Source organism: Hyposmocoma kahamanoa, unplaced genomic scaffold (assembly GCF_003589595.1).
Source record: "Hyposmocoma kahamanoa isolate Upper Pololo Valley unplaced genomic scaffold, ASM358959v1 100021, whole genome shotgun sequence".
NCBI lineage: Eukaryota > Metazoa > Arthropoda > Insecta > Lepidoptera > Cosmopterigidae > Hyposmocoma > Hyposmocoma kahamanoa.
The window spans coordinates 7,234,109-7,255,703 of record NW_020653200.1 but is presented as its reverse complement, the minus strand read 5'-3'; the positions used below and the strand labels follow the sequence as shown (position 1 = coordinate 7,255,703).

Here is a 21,595-nt window from a genome sequence, read left to right as displayed (position 1 = left end):
ATTTTTCATACTCTTCGACAGCCTCTTCAGGTGATGAAAATCGTTGACCGCGTAACTGGTTCTTAATTTTTGGAAATAAATAAAAGTCACAAGGTGCCAGGTCGGGACTGTACGCAGGATGGCTCATAAGGTCAACGTAGTTCATGTTCAAAAATCCGTTTGTCTGTCTGACCGTGAGAACTGGCATTGTCGTAGTGCAATATGATACGGTGTGTACGGTTATTTTTACGGAGTTTGTCAATACCTTCCGGCAAACAAATGGTCGTGTACCAATCACTATTCACGGTACAACGATTTTCCAAAGCAACAGTAGCCACGTGTCCAGTTTTATTAAAAAAACAAGTAATCATCCGCTTAGAGGCACTTTGCATGCGCGCCACTTTGGTTGGTTTCGGCTCATCTCGAAAGACCCATACGTTCGACTACTGCTTTGTTTTGGGATTGTAACTATAAATCCATATTTCATCACCTGTTATTATATCCCACACCAAATTTGACGCCCCTTCGTTGAATCTGGTAAGCATGGCATTGCACCAAGTGATGCGATCCGTTTTTTGAGCCACAGTCAAATTGTGTGGGATCCACCGAGAGCACAGCTTTTTCACACACAAATGTTTGTGTAGTATTGATTGTATTTGACTTATGCCTATACCTAAAGATGCCCGAACCTCATAGTATGTCACATGCCTGTCTGTTTTGATCATACGGCGCACACCATCGATGTTTTTGTTGTTCACAGCAGTGGACGGGCGACCATCACGAAATTCGTCACTGAGATTCACACGACCGCGTTTGAATTCTGCAAACCTGCTATAAATAGTCGTCTTGCATGGTGCTTCATCACCAAAAGCTGTTTGCAGCCGAGCGAAGCTCCGCTGAGCTGTTAAGTTACACCCAAAATCGTAAAAAATCATACTACTAAAATTTTCACGAGTTAAATCCATGGTGATGTAGACAACCAATTTCTATAAATGACGCCACAATGTAAAAACAAGTGACAGTCAGATGAAACAAACTGCATTTTACAGCCAAAGAGTTCCATTTTCAAATGTTGTAATTACTTTTTAAATATTGTTTATGTAAGTAGCCAATTCCGGAAACTTATAGTGCGCCCTACGTAATGCCATCGGATTTACATACGAATTTACGAGGGGAAGTAAAAGAATTATCAATATTATGGCTGAGATCCATACACTAATAGAGCTAATGATCTTTAAGCAACTGAGCAGATGTAAAAAGCATAGCTAAGAACTATCTCGATTAAACCAGCCTTCGAATAAAAATACTTAGAGATCAGTACTTCCGTTTGGGAGCTACGATAGCACAGATAGACGTGCGAATAAATAAAAAATAAATTTAAAAAATCGAAATGCACAGACAAAAGCTTTAAACTTATATCTCGCCTTTTTTGCGTCGGGTTTTAAAAACTGCGACATATTAATAACCTTAAATTGATATTTAAAGTAGTCATTAATTACTTTACTAATTTAAAACGATTCATTCATAAATTATCACTATATTATAAGAAATGCAATATAAATTTAACTGCCTCCATGGCCTAATAGTCACCATGCAGGACTGTTACGCAGAGATCCCGAATTCGATTCCCGAGGCAGGAGAAATTTTAGTGTGGTCTATATTTATTTCTCTTGTAAGTTTGGGCGTAATAATATAATTAATAATTATTATAATATAATAATTTGTGATTGTCTGTGTGTGTATCCATGGCATCCGCGGTACAGAGTTTCCCTAGTGAGGGGCTACGAGTGTGTGCGTTTTTATCACTAATTTTTGATTGTCCATGTGTGTGTCCATGGCATCCGCTATACAGGGTTTCCCTAGTGCGGGGCCATGAATGTGTACGTTATTATCACTAATTTGTGGTTGGATGAGTGCATGCGTTATTATCACTAATTTGTGGTTGTATACGTGTGTGTCCATGGCATCCGCGGATGGCGTGTGGGGCTATGAATATATGCGTTATTTTCACTAATTCGTGGTTGGATAAGCGCATGCGTTATTATCACTAATTTGTGGTTATATAGTGTGTGTCCATGGCATCCGCAGATGGCGTGTGGGGCTGTGAGTGTATGCGTTATTATCACTAATTTGTAGTTGGATGAGTGCATGCGTTATTATCACTAATTTGTGGTCGTATAGGAGGGTATCCATGACATCCGCGGATTGCGTGTGGGGCTATGAGCGTGTGCATTATTATCAATAATTTGTGATTGTATGAGTGCATGCGTTATTATTTTTATGAACTGCCTCCGTGGCCGAACGGTTACCATGCAGGACTGCCACGCAGAGGTCCCAGGTTCGATTCCCGGGCTGGGAGAAATACTTGTATGGCCTACATTTATTTCTCTCGTGAGTTTGGGTGTAATTTGTGGTTGTCTATGTGTGTGTCCATGGCACCCGCGACACAGGGTTTCCCTAGTGCGGGGCTATGTTGATTGTGAGCGTTATTATTATTGTGAGCGTTATTATTATTATTATTATCACTAATTTGTGTTTGTATAGGTGTGTGTCAATGGCATCCGCGGATGGCGTGTGGGGCTATGAGTGTGTGCGTTATTATCACAAATTTGTGGTTGGATGAGTGCATGCGTTATTGTTACTAATTTATGGTTGTATAGGTGTATCCATGGCATCCGCGGATGGCGTGTGGTGCTAAGAAGGTGTGCGCTATTATCATTTATACCCTTGATGTAAGAAGGACACATCTTAAAAATGATTATTTTTCAGTAGAGAGATTTAAAGATTCTACGAATGAAATTAGTCGATACTTTTTTATGTTTAAATAGGAGAGTTAACAATTTTGACTCATGTATTTCGTATTATTTTTGTAATTTTCAAATGCTAAAAATACTTTTGATGTATGATTAACAATTTTACATGTTAACAATGCGCTGTAGCTATGGCATTGTATACAGGGTTACTTTTAAAATACTAACAACCTCACAGGCCTATATTACTAACATCAAAAACCATGACTTTTTACAATATTTAATAAATTTATCATAAATAAACTTGTTAAGTTTTTGTTGTACTGTCTGACACCTTTTACATCTGAATTTGGTGGAATAATTTCAAACATGCAAGCATCCTCAGGAAAGTCTCCCACCCCCGTGCTGCACAGACTTATAACAGTTTAGCGATCAAAAGCGAAAAAACTGATTTAGTAGCAGTAGAGCTCCTTGTGAAAGAGTTCGTCCAGAGAAGTACTGCCTCCAGTAATCTTACCTATTTCTGCCATCAAGCAGTAATGTCAGCATTACTGTGTTCCGGTTTTGAAGGGTAAGGGTGCTGGTGAAATTACAGGCACATAGGACTTGTCAACTTATGTTTCCGAGTGACGGGCGCACTGGCAGTGCCCCTCAGATGTTTGCAATTTAAAGCTCTGAGTGGCACTGCAACTGTTTTGGACAGGCGTGAAGCTTACCATCAGGCGCACGACATATTTGTCTCGTCACTAGATATTATAAAAAAAAAGATCTATCTAAATGTAATTAATTCATTTTAGTATGAAAGTAAAATCCAATGAATTAGTAAAAGCAAAAAACAAAAGTGGTTGTTTATGATGTTAGTAACATAGCCCTGCGAGTAATTTGTTTAAAAATGTTAGCATTTTCGAAGTAATTTGTGTATATTAGTGGATGTCCGTGCAACTTTAATATGCATCTACCAAAACCAACCCCTTAAATCATACCATCTTCAGCAATGTACATAACAATACCTATAGTATGTAGCTCTATGTATCTATATTATACCTCTCGAGGCGAGTCGATACGCCGTGAGTCATAAAGCCCACGTTCTATGACAAATGGGCATCATAATGTCCCATTAATTACTTACGTACCTATTCTTCGACCACGCACTTACCTTTAATATCCGTCGCTTAAGAAAATCTGTCATATGACAATTAAGATTTTGGATCAAATTGGATTGTATTTTCCAAATTTCAATTTTTATAACTGAAGATTCAAATCGTGTCACGGCAACACAAAATAGCTTTAAGGGCAGACACGCGTACAATCGCCATAACAATCTACAATCATTTCAATATCACGATTGAACTAATTGCTGAAAACTAAGCAATTGGGCGCTGTTTTTCGTTAATTATTTGCCAATATACGTCAATGAACTAACCAACCAAGCAGTTAAGACATAATAATAAAAAAACTGCCGTAACTGGTTGTGTATGAGCCTAGAAATATATTATTTTGCCAGCAGTTCAGTCTTTCGATAGACGAGTACAGTCAACCCTCCTAGAACGTGATTAATTCGTGTCGCGTTATAGGAAACCGTTGCTGCGCTTTATGGAAACCGCCCTTTATGAGACTCGGAATTAATAGAAATCAGATTATTCTTACTGCGTTATAATAGAAACCGCGTTATATGGATGCCGCGCTGTAGGAGGGCTGTACGCAATTTTCGCTCTGCCTTATATGAAAACCGCGTTGTAGGAGACTCTACACATAAGTTGTCAACAAATTGAGTACGCATAATTTTAGAAACCTCACTTCTGATCAATATAGAGAAAGATCAATATAAAATACAAATCGAAAAGTCTTGAAAAAAGAATTCTATTTTTGTCCAAACATAACCTTATGTATTAAGTATGCTTAACCTTATGTATGCTTAGTTGATATAGCGTCTGCCACGGTAAGCTAGAGACTTCGGTACGAATCCGGCCGGATCGAAGGAATTTTTTTCTGAGTGTTCGATTTTTGTATTAATAATTATAACAAACTAGTGGAGTAATTTCACAAAAAATAATTGAATATCAATTCAATAAAAAATTAAAATAACCTTATGTATTTTACCGGTATCGTCAACTGTCAACATTTTTCATTTTAATATTGAAGTGGCCAGTGATAGTTAGATAGAAGGTTTAAAAACATAACATTGAAGATGTTTTAATTACCAATATTAGAATTGTTAATAGCTGGTGTGTTTAACAATTAAAATGTTTTCTTAAATTTCTCGAAAAACTAGCACAGATTCATTGCAATTATCGACCTTCAAATTGATTACAACGAGGTAAGTAATTGGCTCTAAAATTGTCTGTGCCATTAGGCACAATACAATAATTCGTATAATATATGTATAATTATAGTTTTTTTAATGAATGTATCTTTAAATACTTTAAATTAAATATTCAAGAATCGTAAAAGAACATTTACATTAATACTAATAATGGAAACGGCATGAAACCACATGCTTATGTGTCATGATTATTTTTGTTTTTCAGCATACAATACACCCAAACATGTTATTTAGGCCTTAATTTTAATGACATAGTTTAACTACCAATATTACGAGCTCGATGATCCAATTGTTAGCGCTGTAGGCGCTATACGGGGAGCTCCCATGGAAAAATTTCTGGTAGAATCAAACGAATTTTTCTACTTTGTTACTTATGATACAGAGCATGTATACTCTCTTTTTATTTTGTTTCTTTTTTTAACAAAATTGTTTCTTTTTTGTTTTTTTTTCTAATTTTGTTTTTAAGTTTCTTTTTTTTACAAATTTAGGGGAGCACCATATTAGTAAATATAATAAGACTGTTTACATTAAAAACAGAAAATGACCAAAAAACTAAGTTGGCGTAGAGTTCACGGATATCAATCTAGTCTCCAAAAGTGGCGCGCGCGTGACATGAATGTGACGCTGGAGCTGTGCTTCTAAATATTGTATGAAAATTAGTAATGGCGCAGCTGCAGCGCCACAGTGGCGCCACTGTAGCGCTTCTATGATCATCTAATGTGAAGGCGCCCTACTAATTAAATATCGCAACCTATGATACCTTATATACAGGAATGTCCTTCACTTGGCATTATCCTTCTTTAATTAATATAAAATTACCAAGAACTTCACATTATTGTAACCTTAAATAATCATGGGATAAATTACGTGACCATGAAGCGGTATTTTGCTTGTTACGCAATATATTAAGTTGATGTTTGTTTGTTCAAGGGTAAGAACCACGCTTGACAGATAGTGGAAAATATTAAATGGTTATTTGTAGAAAGCATATTAAGTCTACAAAAGCGCAAAGTCAATTTGAATACAGTTAGTTACAGTTGTTTTATAGTTGAAAGTAATATACTATACTGACCAATTTAAAATAATCAATAATAACGTTTATGTATATTTTTGTAGGGTGTCAGCGAAACAGATCCAGGGAGCAATTGGGTGAGGCGGCAATTCAACCGTTTGACACGAAATATACGATGCCGTATCAGTGGGGAACCCAACGCTATCAAGCAACCCGATTTATTCCTCAACAAATTCTCAGCGCAGACCTTCACAGATCCCGAGGAGCCATTATACCAAGCTCAAAGTTCCAAATTATTTTGTGGTTTAAAATTAGCCTTTGATCCAACTCAATCTTACCATTATCACGTACGTATCAACTTCATTTCTCTATATCTTTTTCTTTATGACAGCAATTGACAGGACGAACAAGTTGTGCGCCTGGTGTTAAGCGACACGCCTGTCCATAGCACTTGCAGTGCCACTCATAACTTTAAATCGTAAAGATCTGAGGGAATGACACATAGTTGTCGAGTCCCATGTGCCTATAAATTAATCGGCACCCTTCCCTTCATCATATCATAAAAAATAATGACTTGTTCGTCCTGTTACTTACATCATAAAAATGTATCATAAAAAATAAAAATAGTAAGAGAAGTAAGAAATGTTTAAGACAATGATACATATTCTACAAAATTAAAAAACCATGTCCCAAGTAAATATGAAGAAGCCCTTAAATCATAAATTATGTATGCACATCAAACGTATTATTTGAATGTCACGGCCACGTGACCTGGTAGAACTATGCATCTTAACCTGTAGAGGACCCTTTTAAACAAAGTTTTCATATCTCGCAGACTTTATACTGAACTTATATAATAAGGACCTTGCCTGAGGCACTAAAAATCGAAGTTAGTTGAATGTAATGAAATTAATTCGGTGTTTATGATTTAATGGTAGCTTTGAACTCAGTAACGCTGTAAGATATTATACGTAAATCACATATCATCAAGCGAGCCACATCAGACATAAGACAAACATACTTCATGATGACCACTACCGCTCCGTTAAGAGTGTCACATAAAAGAAGAATTCACATTGTAAAGTGTTACACGTGTTGCAGTGGCTGGCTATGGTCTCGTTGGCAATTCTCTACAATGTGGTATTCGTCATTGGTAGAGCCGTGTTTTGGGAATTGGATAATCTGACATTCGTCTGGTTTATACTCGACTACCTGTGCGACGCAATCTACGTTTTTGATACCATAATTCATATGCATGAAGGTAAGTTACCTACATAAAGGAGTGATTACAATATAATGGAAAATTCTGAATAGATAATATATAATAATGGTCACTAATTTATAAGCTTTTAAAACGCATGCAATTCTCCACGTAGCTCAGTATTCTGACCGGACGAACTCATTTCATGTTTTTGCTGTATGATTAATTATTCATGTATAAAATGAGTTAAAAAATTAAGCGATAAGCGATAGGTATTTGCTTTGCGATTGTAACCTATTACACCTACTACTTTTCACTGCGTTCACCCGCATATCAAGCGAATGATTTCCTTTAATGCAAATGTGACTATCTATCGCAAATCAAAGCACCTGCTTTCAGAGAATCCTTGACTATGCAGGAAGTTCGCATTTTCATTTGTATCTGATTGTGAGGTAATCAATATAAAAGTGGAGAAAATTTGACACAGATCCGACGTTGACAAGCACCCGATGGTGACTGACTGTGTAGCGGGGCGTGACGCTAAACTGCTGCGCAATTTTCAAATTTTGTGATAAATGTGAATTTATAGGTATAAGGCTTCAGTTGAAAACCAAAATTTTGCCGGTTCTCTGTAGAACTTAAAGAGATTTTTTTTTTAAATACATCTTCATCTTCATCTTTTCAATACAATTTTATCTCCATAAAATATACAATATTATGTGCAAAATTAGATATATTATTCTTAAATAATGAATTTTAGACTGCCTGTTTTTGAGATTTTATATGATCGGGTAAAGTACATCCTATCGTATAACGAATTAGCACATTCTTTAGACAATACCATTAGGTTAATCGTATATTTTTTACATGACTGTTGTGTTGTAGCAAACGCCTAAAACATTTGATCTAGTAAAATACTTTCCCGGTTCTTTTTCAGTGACTCGCCTTAAAAATAAAACTTAAAATTAAAAGAAAATGGCCATCTTTTAGTCACGAAAACGCAGATCAGTACAAACCTATATCTATCATTGATCGTTACCTAAGACTTGATCGCTACCTAAGACGAATAGGTAGCATGAATGTATTCTTCCTAATAAGTAGGATATTAAAGTCCGCGGGTAGGTTACCGCGACACAATGGGCGAACGCTCGATCAAATCTGAACGATGACAGACACTTACTTAGGTGTATCATGTGTCAAAAGAATATTTTCCTTTCAGTGTTTACATATTTTCCGTTACAGTTATTAAGCTATACCTATTGACGCTACATGGGTATTTATTCTATTCATCAAGCAGTTCCAATAGGTGAATCACCTCTATGACCAGGACCCTTGGATCTACTTTTTATAGTTCGACCGAGTTCAAGTCACCTGTTTCGGTTAGGTCAAACAGACACAGCGTCCTTTATTGACTTATGTCAGACGGCTCGGCCTTGTCCTCCACTATTCACTAGCGCTAGCAAGACATTTTATGCGCTATTCCATAACAGCCTCCTGAATCGATACCACTCATGACAAAGTAAGTTACGGGCATTGCTTTCGAAGTGAGTTCGCAAATCAACAATTTGACACCCACACACCGGACCGCGCCTTGCGTCATCAAATTTAGCTAACGTGTGTACAAACATTCGACCCTGCCTTGTCGCTCTTTCCGAACAAATATTGCATTGCGAACTCTCGCATAGTACAGGACCGTCGCCGACTTGTCATTGATTGATTATTTCTTTACCCTTACATTGTAATGTGTGTAGGAGTAAAGAAACACAGAATAGAGGTACTAATGCGAATACCCCTCTGTATTCGCTAGTGAATGGAAAGTTTTATCACACCAGGTACGCTCAGCAACACAAGTTATTCAAACAAGACCCTTAAATCCACAAATTTAAACGGTGCTTGAATGTCATAAAGTGCAATTTACAACAACAAATATTTGCCCATGTATTTCAAGAAATATGGCCTACAAGGTTTTTACTTTCTCGCGTGAATATGTAGAATGCGATTTCAAGAATATTAATTTTGTTACAGGATACCTTGAACAAGGTCTCATGGTTAAAGATCCAAAAATGCTCAGACGATATTATCTCAAATCGGACGCCTGGAAATATGATTTCGTGTCCCTGCTGCCCACTGATTTCGCGTACTTCTGGTGGAGACCAGGATCTTGCGATTACGTTAGTGCCAAAGCATTTCTGTTCTTATTCTCAGTAACTTACAATGAAGCTTTCAAACCGTACTCATTCTTTATCTTGGTGATTACTGAATCGTCAATACTGGTTGTGTTCCAGAAACGTTTGCCGTGCCCTGTTATTTTGCGACTCAATCGACTATTTCGCCTACCTCGAATGTGGGAGTGGTTCGACCGTACTGAGACTGCCACTAGCTATCCGAACGCCTTCAGGATTTGCAAGGTTAGACAAACGATTATTAATTATAATTAATGTACCGGTTACTCATAATAAACGAATTTATTTAAATACCTGATGACATTAAAAGAAGGTATTATTTTTCAGGTCGTAATGGCGATCCTCGTATTGATTCATTGGAATGCGTGTATGTACTTCGCTATAAGTTACGCTATAGGATTTGGGACAGATAATTGGGTGTACAACTTAACCGGCTCACGAAATGAATCACTTGCTCATCAATATATTTATAGCTTTTATTGGTCTACCTTGACTCTTACTACTATTGGTGAAACACCGCAACCGGAAATCGACGCCGAATATTTATTTGTAGTGGCAGATTTTCTGGCAGGTGTCTTAATTTTTGCCACAATAGTAGGAAACATCGGATCAATGATTTCGAACATGAATGTGGCTAGAGTAGAGTTTCAAAACAAAATGGACGGAGTTAAACAGTACATGGCATTTAGAAAAGTAAGCGGCGAACTTGAGGCGCGTGTTATAAGATGGTTTGCTTACACTTGGGCTCAGAGCGGAGCTCTCGATGAAGAAAATGTTCTCTCTTCGCTACCCGATAAATTAAAAGCGGAAATAGCCATTCGAGTACATCTGGATACATTGAGAAAGGTGAGGATATTTCAAGATTGCGAACCAGGACTCCTGGAAGCTTTAGTATTGAAATTAAAACTACAAGTATTCAGTCCAGGTGATTACATATGTAGAAAAGGAGACGTCGGAAAAGAAATGTACATAGTTAAACGAGGCAGGCTACAAGTAGTTGCGGATGACGGAAAAACTGTATTAGCTACTCTCAGCGCAGGATCAGTTTTTGGCGAAGTAAGTGTTCTAGAAATCGCTGGTAATCGCACAGGCAACCGACGAACGGCCAACGTCCGTGCTCTAGGATACTCTGATCTCTTCTGCTTGGCTAAGAGGGACCTATGGGAAGCTCTCGCTGACTATCCGGATGCAAGGAATACGCTCACAGAACGTGGATGTCAGCTTCTACGTAAGGTACGATTATTGTTTACATTTACTTACATAATTTAATTAATTGATCCACTGATCGTTGGTTAAACAAAATACTACGAATATACTTATACATTAATCGTTAACTGTTTAAGATCCTTATCGTTTAATTTTACCTGAAATTAAATAACTTTCGAGTTCTTATTTTTGTGATTGCACACTGGATATGAAACAATGATTTTTTCAAACAAACCAACGTTTTGTGCTTTTTACAGGTCCCATGATCACAGCTTAATGTTGGTGTGTTTAAAAAAATAAATACATAGACATAGATCCGGAGAAATTAGTTTCATTTAAATAACCTTTTTTAAATTGAGGTAATGGTTAACGAACCTATTGATTATACATATTCTAAAAATACAAGCAATTAAATTTTCATTGCAGGACGGCTTATTAGACGAGGCGGTGTTTCAAAACGCACACAGTACCCAACAGACATTGGAAGAAACCGTAGTTAAATTGGAAACAACTGTAGAAATGCTCAACAATCGCTTGGAAGGTTTAATTTCACGTGTTGGTGAAGAACAGGAAAAGTTAAAGCAGAGAATGAATAAAATTGAAACAAGGTGAGAATGCCTAAGAAGTATGTCAAATCTTGACCATGTTACTCATGCTTCCGTCTAACTAAAAAATGTGAAATATTTGAATTCTAAATATTTTAATTGTGTGTCCATGGCACTCGCGACACAGGGTTTCCCTAGTGCGGGGCTATGAGCGTGTGCGTTAAAAAAATATAAAAAGAAAATAACATTTCCATTGCTTTATGCGAATATGGTGGCCAATTGCGATGTTTTGATACTTTGCCAAGCGAATACAAATACTGTTTTCTTTTAAAACATAGTAAATTGTGAATGATTACAGAGTTTTGGATGAAACGGACGAAGACGACACCGATTCTGAAGATGTCACTTCTTTACAAGCATCGGAGTTGAGGAGCGACGTTGTACGAGGATGCGATATTTCAGTATACGGCGACTTACCAGCAAGCTCAACCCAGGATACATCATTGATGCTCCTTAGCAACCCCATAATGCCAGCGCGAGAGCGTGGGTACTCGTTCAGTGCAGAAAGGACACCAGGGTTGCTACGCCTCACTACGGAACCACGTAGTAAATCGCTACGCATAAAAAGACACAATAAAGACGTCTAGACGGAGCTAAAAATTCGAACAAAGTAAGTAAATTGGAAGGAGGGAAGCCAATACCTTTCCTTTGAAGGTGATTTCTTATTTTTATAAAATGTAATTACTGAAATTATTTTTGATACCTCGAGGATTATACTTACAAAATATTCAGTATTCGCACATTGGCACACTCGCAAATTAACCATGATTTCCTGCAACCACAACCTAAAATGATTAATTAAAGTGGAATAGAGTTTTTACGCATTCAGAAATATTGCAGACATTTTGGAAGTGATTTTGACATGTTTGCTATCGGCATTATCTAGTCATGATTAAACGAGACATTGTGAATAGTAAATATCTACAATGACCAAAATAACGTATAAGCATTATGCAGCATATATTAATACTGCGAATTGTAAGGTTTCATAACAAAAACAAACCTAGACACTCACATGTACTATTAAGTTGTTAACAACCTCGGTGACCCAACTGTTTACACTGTGAGCACTGGACGACGAGGTCCCGGATTTGATTCCCGGTTGCACGAATTTGGAAAATGAATTTTAATTAGTTCTGTGGTCTGAGCGTTCTGGGTAGTGCCCTAGTGAATTCTATTGCTATGGTACTCATAGTACAATTTCCTAATTTGAGTCCAGATACCACAAGTCAGAAAACCTGATTTTTCACTGAAACCGAAACAAAAAAATTTGAATCTGATTACATACAAGAAACTTCGTCTTTTTAAACATGTAAGGAAACTCATGCAAGAATATGTGTAAGATTTTGTGTCAATATAGTACCTACTTAGCTTTATAAAGTGTCAAAATGCGATATTGTTTCATTGATTGGATTTGATAGCTTTAGTATGTAGTAGAACCACATACAACTTATGCGTTGGACTACTCCATTTGTTTATCTAAATTATTGTCAGTATTGTGCATATAATACACGGGTAGATAAGGACTCTTGTTTAAAACTCCATTCATAAAAACTATTTTCAAATATCCGAATGATGTTTACAGCTTTATCAGAATTTAGTTGACCAAAATATTTAAAAACGTTTCTAGTTTTCTAAAACGTAACTCGATGAACAACCTAATTGGAAAAAAGTTCGTGATAGTTATGATTTTTCAACATTCTTCAAATATCGACGTTAATTCTAAGTAATTACTTTTTAATGCTACCTACTTATTATAAGGTGTAGTATTCTTGACAAACACTTTATGTATGAAGTTTGCAATGTATGTTACTTAAATTGCAACCAGAATTGCATTCGCAGTTATTGTTTCACCAGTCAGTGAAGTCATATTGATATTCTCCCATTTAGTATAACTCATCATAATATTCTGGTAGAGTAGATGTAAACATCATCCAAAAATACGTTAAGTATTTACCTACTGAATGTCTAATTTTAAGACGTATTTATAGTATGTTACATTAAGATAAACTAGATATAGGATAGTAAATATAAAATTGACTTGGTATGTTACAAATATGTATCATGTTCTCAAAAGTATATATATCTATAAGTTTATTTTAAGCTAGAACACTATTTAATGGTGACTTCCAATCATGTGAAATATTGTTGTTCTATGTAAATATAAAAAATATATCCAACACGTATAAAACCAGTAATAAACCGACATTGTTCTCATTGTGAATTTTACGCCGGAACACTATTTAATGGTGTATTCCGACATTGCGAAATGTTTTTTTAAAAAAAATAAATACTAAAAGACATAGTAATAGTTTAATTAATCCCTTATAATAGTTGAAGATTGTTTGTACATGCAAGTAATATTTGATACATCAGTGTGTAAAACTCAAGTTTTCTAGAGCCGTGAACGATACAACAAATAAGGGCATTCTTACAGCCGCAGACATTGTAAGGTCGCTTAAGGTCGTAGATGTAAAACCGAACCGGCAAGACGGAAGAATATTTAAATAAGCTGCGAATGTTATTTCCATAATTACATTTTACACAAAATGCCCAAATTCCACTGGTTATTGGGTGCACATAAGAAAAAACATTAAAGCCATAATCCCGCACCACGTTATGCAAGGCATATCAGAAAGCTATTACCAAAATCATAAAATATCTTATTCTGAGATTTATAAAACAAACTTCGACTTTTTTTAAAACCTACAGTTCTAAAGTCGCTTAGGCAAGTGTATATCAAGTAAACAAAACTATCAAGTAAACTTTTTAAAGTCTGAGTCGCCAATTTGTTTTTAAAACTTCAAACTTTGTCCGACTTTTACAAATTTCACTTGCACTATTAAAAAAAGACAACCTTCACGCTTGCTAGATGAAGTCGATTCTCGTTGTTAGTTTAAGTTTGGTTTATAAGTCTCAACCTTTAACCGGAAGGCAAGAATCAGTTATCAACTTAGATTTTTCGTCGTAACCCTTCAACATTAATACGAACAAAAATCTTAATTGATATAGTATTAGGAGCACATCAAGTTTGACAGAAGATTAAGATTTAACTTCCAACTCTAAGCCGCTTCGGTGCAAATTCAAAGTGTCACATTTGATGTGCTACTGACTGTACATTGCAAAACATTTCCGTTGCCACCATACCAGTGTAAACCACGGAGAACGAACGCAGTAAACTAAGCTGAACGAAATTTCATTCTAAATTCCGCACATTAAATTTCGAAAAATTTACTGTGCCGTGTTTGATAATTGCAATTATAACAAAGTAATGATAATAATAATAATAATAAAATATGTGAGAATATTATGTGAAAGTATTGTTTCACACTTGACACGGAAAAAGTAACTCTGTCGACCCATAAATAAATCGTAAATTAGGTATTAACTCTCAATTTGCAATTTTCACAAACGAATCTAACCCATCAGGAAGTCGGTGGTTCTTGATTAGTGTTATTGACATTTTATTGTTTCGATTTATGGAATTGAACAAATATCTGAAAATCTCCCTTTATTCAGTCGTTTTACGACACTCACACTATTTTAAGCGACAAAAAGAAGCTCCTATTTCCGGTCACTATACTAATAATATTGTGTGTATAATTTTCATCTTCATGTCATGTGGTTGCTAAGACATAGAAACAATTTGAATTAAAGCTTTATTTACCGCTAGGCCTTCAATAAATATTTGAAATATTATGACCGAGTAAATAAATTTCGTTATGCAATAATATTGTAAACAATATCCTTTGAAAAATTCGTATTAGAACCAAAACCAATCCAAACCGCCCACAATCTACAAATGTTACCACTCACTGTCACATAAAATACGACGTGTTAATGCATTACCCTGTTTGAAATCGCATGGAATTATAGATAATTTGTTAAAATATTAATATAACACACTTCTTTAGAAATCAACAAACATCATCATTGTCACCGAGTGAAATAAATGCTCGAAAACAAACGCATAGCTCAGATATGGGCACAGATATTGCATAGATTTGTATGGTAAAATACTTATGTAACAATTGAAATGGAAAACACTTCGATAAATATATCAACAAAGAAACAAAGGGTAAATAATCAAGCGAATATTGCGCAAGACATCAAATAAAAAAAATATATAGGTTCAGTTGATCGGCACTGAATTTAGTTAATAAGATTAATAAAACTTAAAAACAAGACATAGAAAGCACTGAGTGCCACTTAGCTTATATACGTAAATTATATAACCACAAATACATACAATTCACGAAAACTTTCCACCATTTATCTTGTTATTTAAATAAAAATATTCCCATGTTAGTTTCCCAGGACTCTTATTGGCACACTGTACACTCACTGGCAATGAATTCGGGACACCTGTCATTTTTAAACTGTAAACTTCGAGTTTGAGCTTAAAGAAAGAAATTTTTGATAATGTATTGTTTACAACATACCTATCTATATCAATTTCAGAAACCTGGTTTCGTTATTACCAGAGTTGTTTCTTGTATTCGGAGCTTAAAACGTGACAAATCCAAGTGTTTTCAATCCTGCGATGCCTTGTTAAGTTTTCTACAACATGTATTATTTTATGGTCGTGCCATATTTCACATGCGATTCGAAGTTATTGTCAGTAAGTGTATTTTAATTATCTGATCATGTAATATTTGAAAGACGACTACGCAAATATTCATGCTGGATTTGTCCCAGTAGTTCTGGACATTTAACAGCTGATTTGTACCAACAAGGTGAAAGTTATTCATGTTTGTAGCTGGACCCAACCCTTTGCATGCAGTGTAATTAGATTAACATTGTATATACAACTGTTACCAAAATACGTAGTCACATGGTGAAAGAACTACTGGTATATACCCCTCATACGAAGTTAAATCAGAAAAACGTTGCACTCGAAAACATGGGCCCAATTTCACAACCGAAGGTTAGGTTCCAACTATTGACAGCACTTAAGAAAAGCCAATACATTCTAATTCCAAGTTCACAGAGATAAACATTGACAAACATCACTGCCTAAGACTCCTGCTTCATTATAACTGACGTTAGCTTTTATCTTAACAAAGACACCAGGCTGTATTTTTTTCTAAGCGGTGGGATCCTACATCCGGCAGAATGACCAATACATAGTCTATAGCAAAACAAGAGTAACACACTCACGTTAAAATCACTTGAAGACATTGCGAGAAGACTATGGGAAGATAACATAAGAATGCTATCAAATTAATGGACCTTAAAATTATGACAAAAGATTTCATATGAAACAAAACAACGCAGCTATTGGAGACTGAAAAGAATCGATCTTGTGAATAATAATCAATGTAAATAATGTTTCTAAACATTCATTAGGCGCCTTTTACTTAAATTTGGAAGGCAATTTTTATAACCATAGCTTAATGAACTTGTATAACATACAAACTAGATACGAACCAAAACACCGGTCGCGCGTTTTCGAGAGAATTCTCGCGCAGCTTCGGGAATTTCCGTAGTTATTGTATCGTATCTAGTTGTTACATTGTACAATTTACATAACGTACAAAGTTCATTATGCTATGTACAATTTAGTTCAAAAAATTCCGTTTCATTCCCTTCCAGTCCGCGGTAAATGGAGCCTTGCTTCTCCTTTTGAGGCTAGTTACACGAGCTGTATCGAATTAACCGAATTAGTTGTGTTATGCTGGCAAAAAACAAAGCAACTCCATCACCAACGCCAACTAGCAGTGAATCAGAGGCGTTGTAGCGTACCAGCTGCATTTCAACAGCTATCCTACAGTTGTGGTGCTATTGGAAAGCAGGCCGTCAAAATACACTCTTATTCCGCCATTGCCTTTAATAATCCATCTAGTAAAAATATGCTTATCATCTAATAGCAAAAAGATACAAAGAAACGTATTTTGAATTAAATACATTATAAACAGTTTCATCCTTTTTTTCTCGCATTAGAGTTGTTCCTTTTTTTCTAAGAGGTATATTTCAATGTTTTGCGCGTGAGATAATTCTCTAAGTTACACTTGAGTTGCTGTTGACTATATATTACCCGGCCATAAAAATATAACCACAAATTATATGCGCCTCACTTTGTTTATGTGTTACTGAATTGCAATAGGCTTTTTAATAACATCCTACCAATTAATATACACGCCTACTTACATTATACATACATTGAACACTATATCAATTTTTACATTACAATCAATTCTAATTCCATTGTAAATCGTATTATACCACACGAAGTGCATAAAACTTAATATTCTTAGTCTTGTATTTCCCTCCAGCTTTGGTGACTACGTAAACCATTTAGAGTACGGTGCTCCATTAGATACAACGCTAGGCGAAGCTTCCTCTTTCACGCCAACTGTAGAAAAACGGACATTTATTTGTATCAACATTTCACCAAAAAAATTATTAAGTATATCATCAGAAGTTATGTATTTATCACCTTCGGGCCAAAAAGAGAAGCGTGTGCCGGCAGCATCGGAAGATGTATCAGCCTCATGCCTCCGCGTCGGAGAGAAGCTGCTAGATGGCACATATCCTGAACTAGGACTTGGCGATCCACCTGCAAAAATTCTCCTTAGTCTAAAGACAAAAAGAGTTGGTACATAGAATGCACTTATCTTTGTGCCTCTATGTTATATTGCTTATATTCTTCTAGACGTCTTCTTCTACATGTTGCAACACAGAAAATTGTATATAAAAGTGCTGTCTTATAAAAAACTAAAATTGTATAAATATGAAAGGACAATTCGTGACATTTAGCGCCGCCTAACCTGTATCCAGGAGACAAGTTACACAGAATTGAGAAAACTTCCTTTCTGTAAACATTAGGGTGGCGCCTACATCGTATTTTGGTAGTTGCGCCATCTATCGGTTCATTTAGAAACCCGCACGGATTGCACTGACCAAAAGGCAAAACCGAAACAAATGCTACATAAAACTTGCGTAACTCTTGTGATTCTGACGTAGCAATTAGATGGCGGTGCTCGCAGAAAAGAAAAATCTACCCCAATACAAATATTCGGTTGTTAACCTATATTAGCACTTCGTCGGCTAAATTTGAACACCTTGTAACTCAGTTTCTGAACGTAATCCCTTCTTTTACTCTTCTAGCGCAATATTGGCAATTAAAGCCTTAAAATATAATTTGTACAACTTCTTTACTCAAAAGTTGACATTAATGGAGGTTACGAGGTTCACTAATTTAGCCTAGGACTTGACGGAATAAAAAAAAATATTGCTAAGTCGGATTTGACTTACGGACCGATGGAACCTAAGTAGGTACTATTTCGAGTTTTCAAATAAAGAAATATAGTTAAAGTTTATTTAAAAAATTTGTAATACCTTCGGACCAGATAGGGAATCTAGAGACCGCGGTGTCAGACGACGTTACGATGTCATGGTGACGACTAGGAGAGAACCCGCCAGAAGACGGCGCATACCCTGGTCCCGGACTAGGGGATCCGTCTGTAATTTTATAGATACTATTACATATAATATGACCATTGGTCGTATTTGAAACTAGATTCAAATTAAGAATAAATATGACAAAGCATAGAAGACTTGTGATTGAAACAGCACTAATATTGGTGCAAAAGAAAACACAAAGATAACAGAAGTCAGTGCTCGAAACAAAAGTTTGAGTGAGTAGAAATAATCTAATAAAGTTTTAAAAAAATCATGAGAAACCGACCACGACAGAAAGTTACTACACTAAAGTTTATTTTGCTGATCGAAAATTAAACTTACCCAAAGCAGTGACCCCAATGGGGTTATAACTATTCATGGACATGGGCTGCATTGGCTGCAAGGGGCTCTGCAGCTGTAATGAAAATACGATATATCTGTTTATGTTTTTGAAAACAATGTTACGACACATGGACTTTAAAGTTTTTATCGTACGAGGTATTATAGGGTTGAATTCAAACTGTGAAGATTGATGTGTTGCTCCTAGGACATAATTGCTTTTTTTTTTTGTTGTAGTTTTCTATCACCTCGGTTTTCTATGGTACTGTAGTACAGACTGGTTAGGATTGTACTAATTTATATTTAAAATTGTATAAATAATAGAAGGTTGCTGTCAAATGAACATCAAGAAAGTTGTAGACAAATCTTAAATTGAACGCTCACAGTAAATCTTTATTTATGAAATTATTCCTCGTTTCTTATTAAAAAGTAGCTGTCACAACGCTAAACACAAAACATAAATCAGACATCAAGGCGTAGCTGGTCATTCAGGGAATTTGTATTAGATAGGGCTTTTATAACCCTTTTTTATTAATGATGTAAAAAGTGATGTTTTGGGGGATACAGGTCCTGCGGTATCGGTGTTCTCTCAATCTTGAGCAGAAAAGTTACGTTTACAAATCGAAGATGCTACGAATTTTCCATGGCGTGCTGTGGGCGGAACGCCATTAAAAGTGCAGACGTCCACCAAAGTGTCGTTGACAATCAACGGAAACAAATATCCATCAAGATTACTTGTAGTGCAAGACGATGTTGAAGTTTTTATCTTGGGGCAAGATTTCTTAAGGGAAATGAGGCAATTATTAATTCTGCATTGTCGAAAATTACTTTAAATGACAATGTTGAAATTTCTTTCAATTCTGTGACTGATGCCATGTCGAGGAAACAAAATTGTTCTTTCAAGCCAGTATCAAAAAGTTGTAATAACGTATCGTTGAACAGGTCGGAGTATGTATACTCTGTAAATATAACAGAAACAGAGAAAAAAGTTGACGTAAGTGGCAAGCGTTGTCAAATGCGTCAAGAGCGTAGTTGAAATAAAAATATTACGCCGTTATTGCATAAACGTTGTCGTTCAGGCCTGAAATGTTGTCTTAACAGCATACAATTTGGATATTGTTATTTATTTCGAAATGTTGTTTTTTATAATGAGATGTAATGTTTTTTCTTTCAAATAAACATTATATTGAGCTAGGTTAAATAGGGTTTAGATTGAAATAAATGGTTAAAGAGTTTAGCTAGATTACCTAAATAGCTAGAGTTTTAGCTTAATTAATGTTAATTAAGTTAGTTAATGAGAAAATATATTTGAATTTTAATTATCTGTCCTTTTAGATAGGCTTTTGGCAGATTAAAGCCCTATGGCTTATCTTATGTAATCTTATCTTATATGGCTATCCTCCTTGGTAGTTTTGTTTTTTGGTAGTGTAACTGTTTCCGAGAAGTGTGTGGCTAGCCTATAATAAAGGCAGATTACATGTGTAACTTTACCTATCATAGGTAGGGTTGTGAGGAGGAGGGATGTAGTACAGGGTGGTTAGGATTGTGTTTAAATTAAGTGTCCTCAGCTTTTTCGGACGTGTTTGATTCGTACGCCAGTAATAACTGTTCAAAGAAAATATAAAGCTTCTCAAATAAAGGGTGCCAGAAATTTAAAAAAATGAGAACAATGAATAAGAGTTATTGTGTCTAGTACACTAAAATTGGTGTTGCCCAAAATCAATCTCGGTCTTGTTCGTGTATTTTTGTAAAACCAAGACCATCTAATTGTAGCAAGACCAAGATCGAGAACGACCATGCAAGATTTTGCTAGAACTAGACTGAGTCTGTGAGACTCGTGCGTCTCGCAACTACTTCGAACTAAATGATCGCTGGGAATTGATGCATTTGGTTTCAAATCAATACCGATATTAATAGACATTCTATGAAAACCACGGTTTTTTCTAACAACAATTTGGTTGGATATTATAACGATAAACTGTTGTGTCGATGGTTGTATTCTGAAGTAAAGTGGTATTTTACTCACATAAAATATGTGTCACATGTATCTGTGATAAAAAGTGTAGCAAAAAGCAAATAGCACTACTTAGTGAAGTTGAAACAAATTTTAATAACATGTACACTGAAAATCAAAAACTGACTTACGACAGACGATCGCCGATCGACCGGCGATCATACCTTATACCCATGACATGCGCTAATTAATACCTATTATTTACTAATCTCAGCATAGCTAGGCGCTATGCATAAAATTATAATCAACGAATATGATCTAAAAAATATAGTGAATTTTTCTTCGTTTGCTTGCCTTTCATTATACCTACATCAAAACGCACTCTAAACTCTAGGTATAAACCTACTATGTCATGTTGTTCTAAAATCTGAACCAACCCTCATTGTCACTTTATGTAAGAACAACAGAATATGAACGTTTGATAAGAGACAATATGTAATTGAAAGACTTGTGAGACTCTTGAAACAAGACCAAGACCGAGACCAAGGTGCCTACTCCCGTAAATAAGTAATACTCGGCCAAATTAAAAGACGCATGATGCGAATGAAGCTTTATACTTGACATTGTATTATTTATTTG

The 21,595-nt window shown here is 35.7% G+C and overlaps 2 protein-coding genes across 7 annotated transcripts in view; one reads left to right on the top strand and one right to left on the bottom strand.

Annotated features, from left to right (window-relative positions):
• LOC113227131 (cyclic nucleotide-gated cation channel subunit A) overlaps positions 1 to 12,035 on the top strand; it is a 38,891-nt gene extending 26,856 nt beyond the window's left edge. For both annotated transcript variants that reach the window (XM_026460012.1, XM_026460019.1), the window contains 7 exons: positions 6,169 to 6,411; positions 7,166 to 7,325; positions 9,291 to 9,436; positions 9,551 to 9,673; positions 9,776 to 10,681; positions 11,081 to 11,262; positions 11,558 to 12,035. In XM_026460012.1, coding sequence (XP_026315797.1) covers positions 6,169 to 6,411; positions 7,166 to 7,325; positions 9,291 to 9,436; positions 9,551 to 9,673; positions 9,776 to 10,681; positions 11,081 to 11,262; positions 11,558 to 11,846 — 2,049 coding nt within the window. In that variant the 3' untranslated portion in view covers positions 11,847 to 12,035. The remainder of the gene's footprint in view (positions 1 to 6,168; positions 6,412 to 7,165; positions 7,326 to 9,290; positions 9,437 to 9,550; positions 9,674 to 9,775; positions 10,682 to 11,080; positions 11,263 to 11,557) is intronic.
• A 1,529-nt stretch (positions 12,036 to 13,564) lies between these two features.
• LOC113235307 (forkhead box protein L2-like) overlaps positions 13,565 to 21,595 on the bottom strand; it is a 41,565-nt gene continuing 33,534 nt past the window's right edge. For 3 of the 5 annotated variants that reach the window (XM_026471006.1, XM_026471064.1, XM_026471205.1), the window contains 4 exons: positions 19,006 to 19,078; positions 18,601 to 18,723; positions 17,699 to 17,818; positions 13,565 to 17,614 (listed from right to left, as the gene is read on the bottom strand). In XM_026471006.1, coding sequence (XP_026326791.1) covers positions 17,544 to 17,614; positions 17,699 to 17,818; positions 18,601 to 18,723; positions 19,006 to 19,078 — 387 coding nt within the window. In that variant the 3' untranslated portion in view covers positions 13,565 to 17,543. Of the gene's footprint in view, positions 17,615 to 17,698; positions 17,830 to 18,600; positions 18,724 to 19,005; positions 19,079 to 21,595 lie in introns of all 5 variants that reach the window. The other 2 variants (XM_026471125.1, XM_026471275.1) reach the window with 2 other exon arrangements.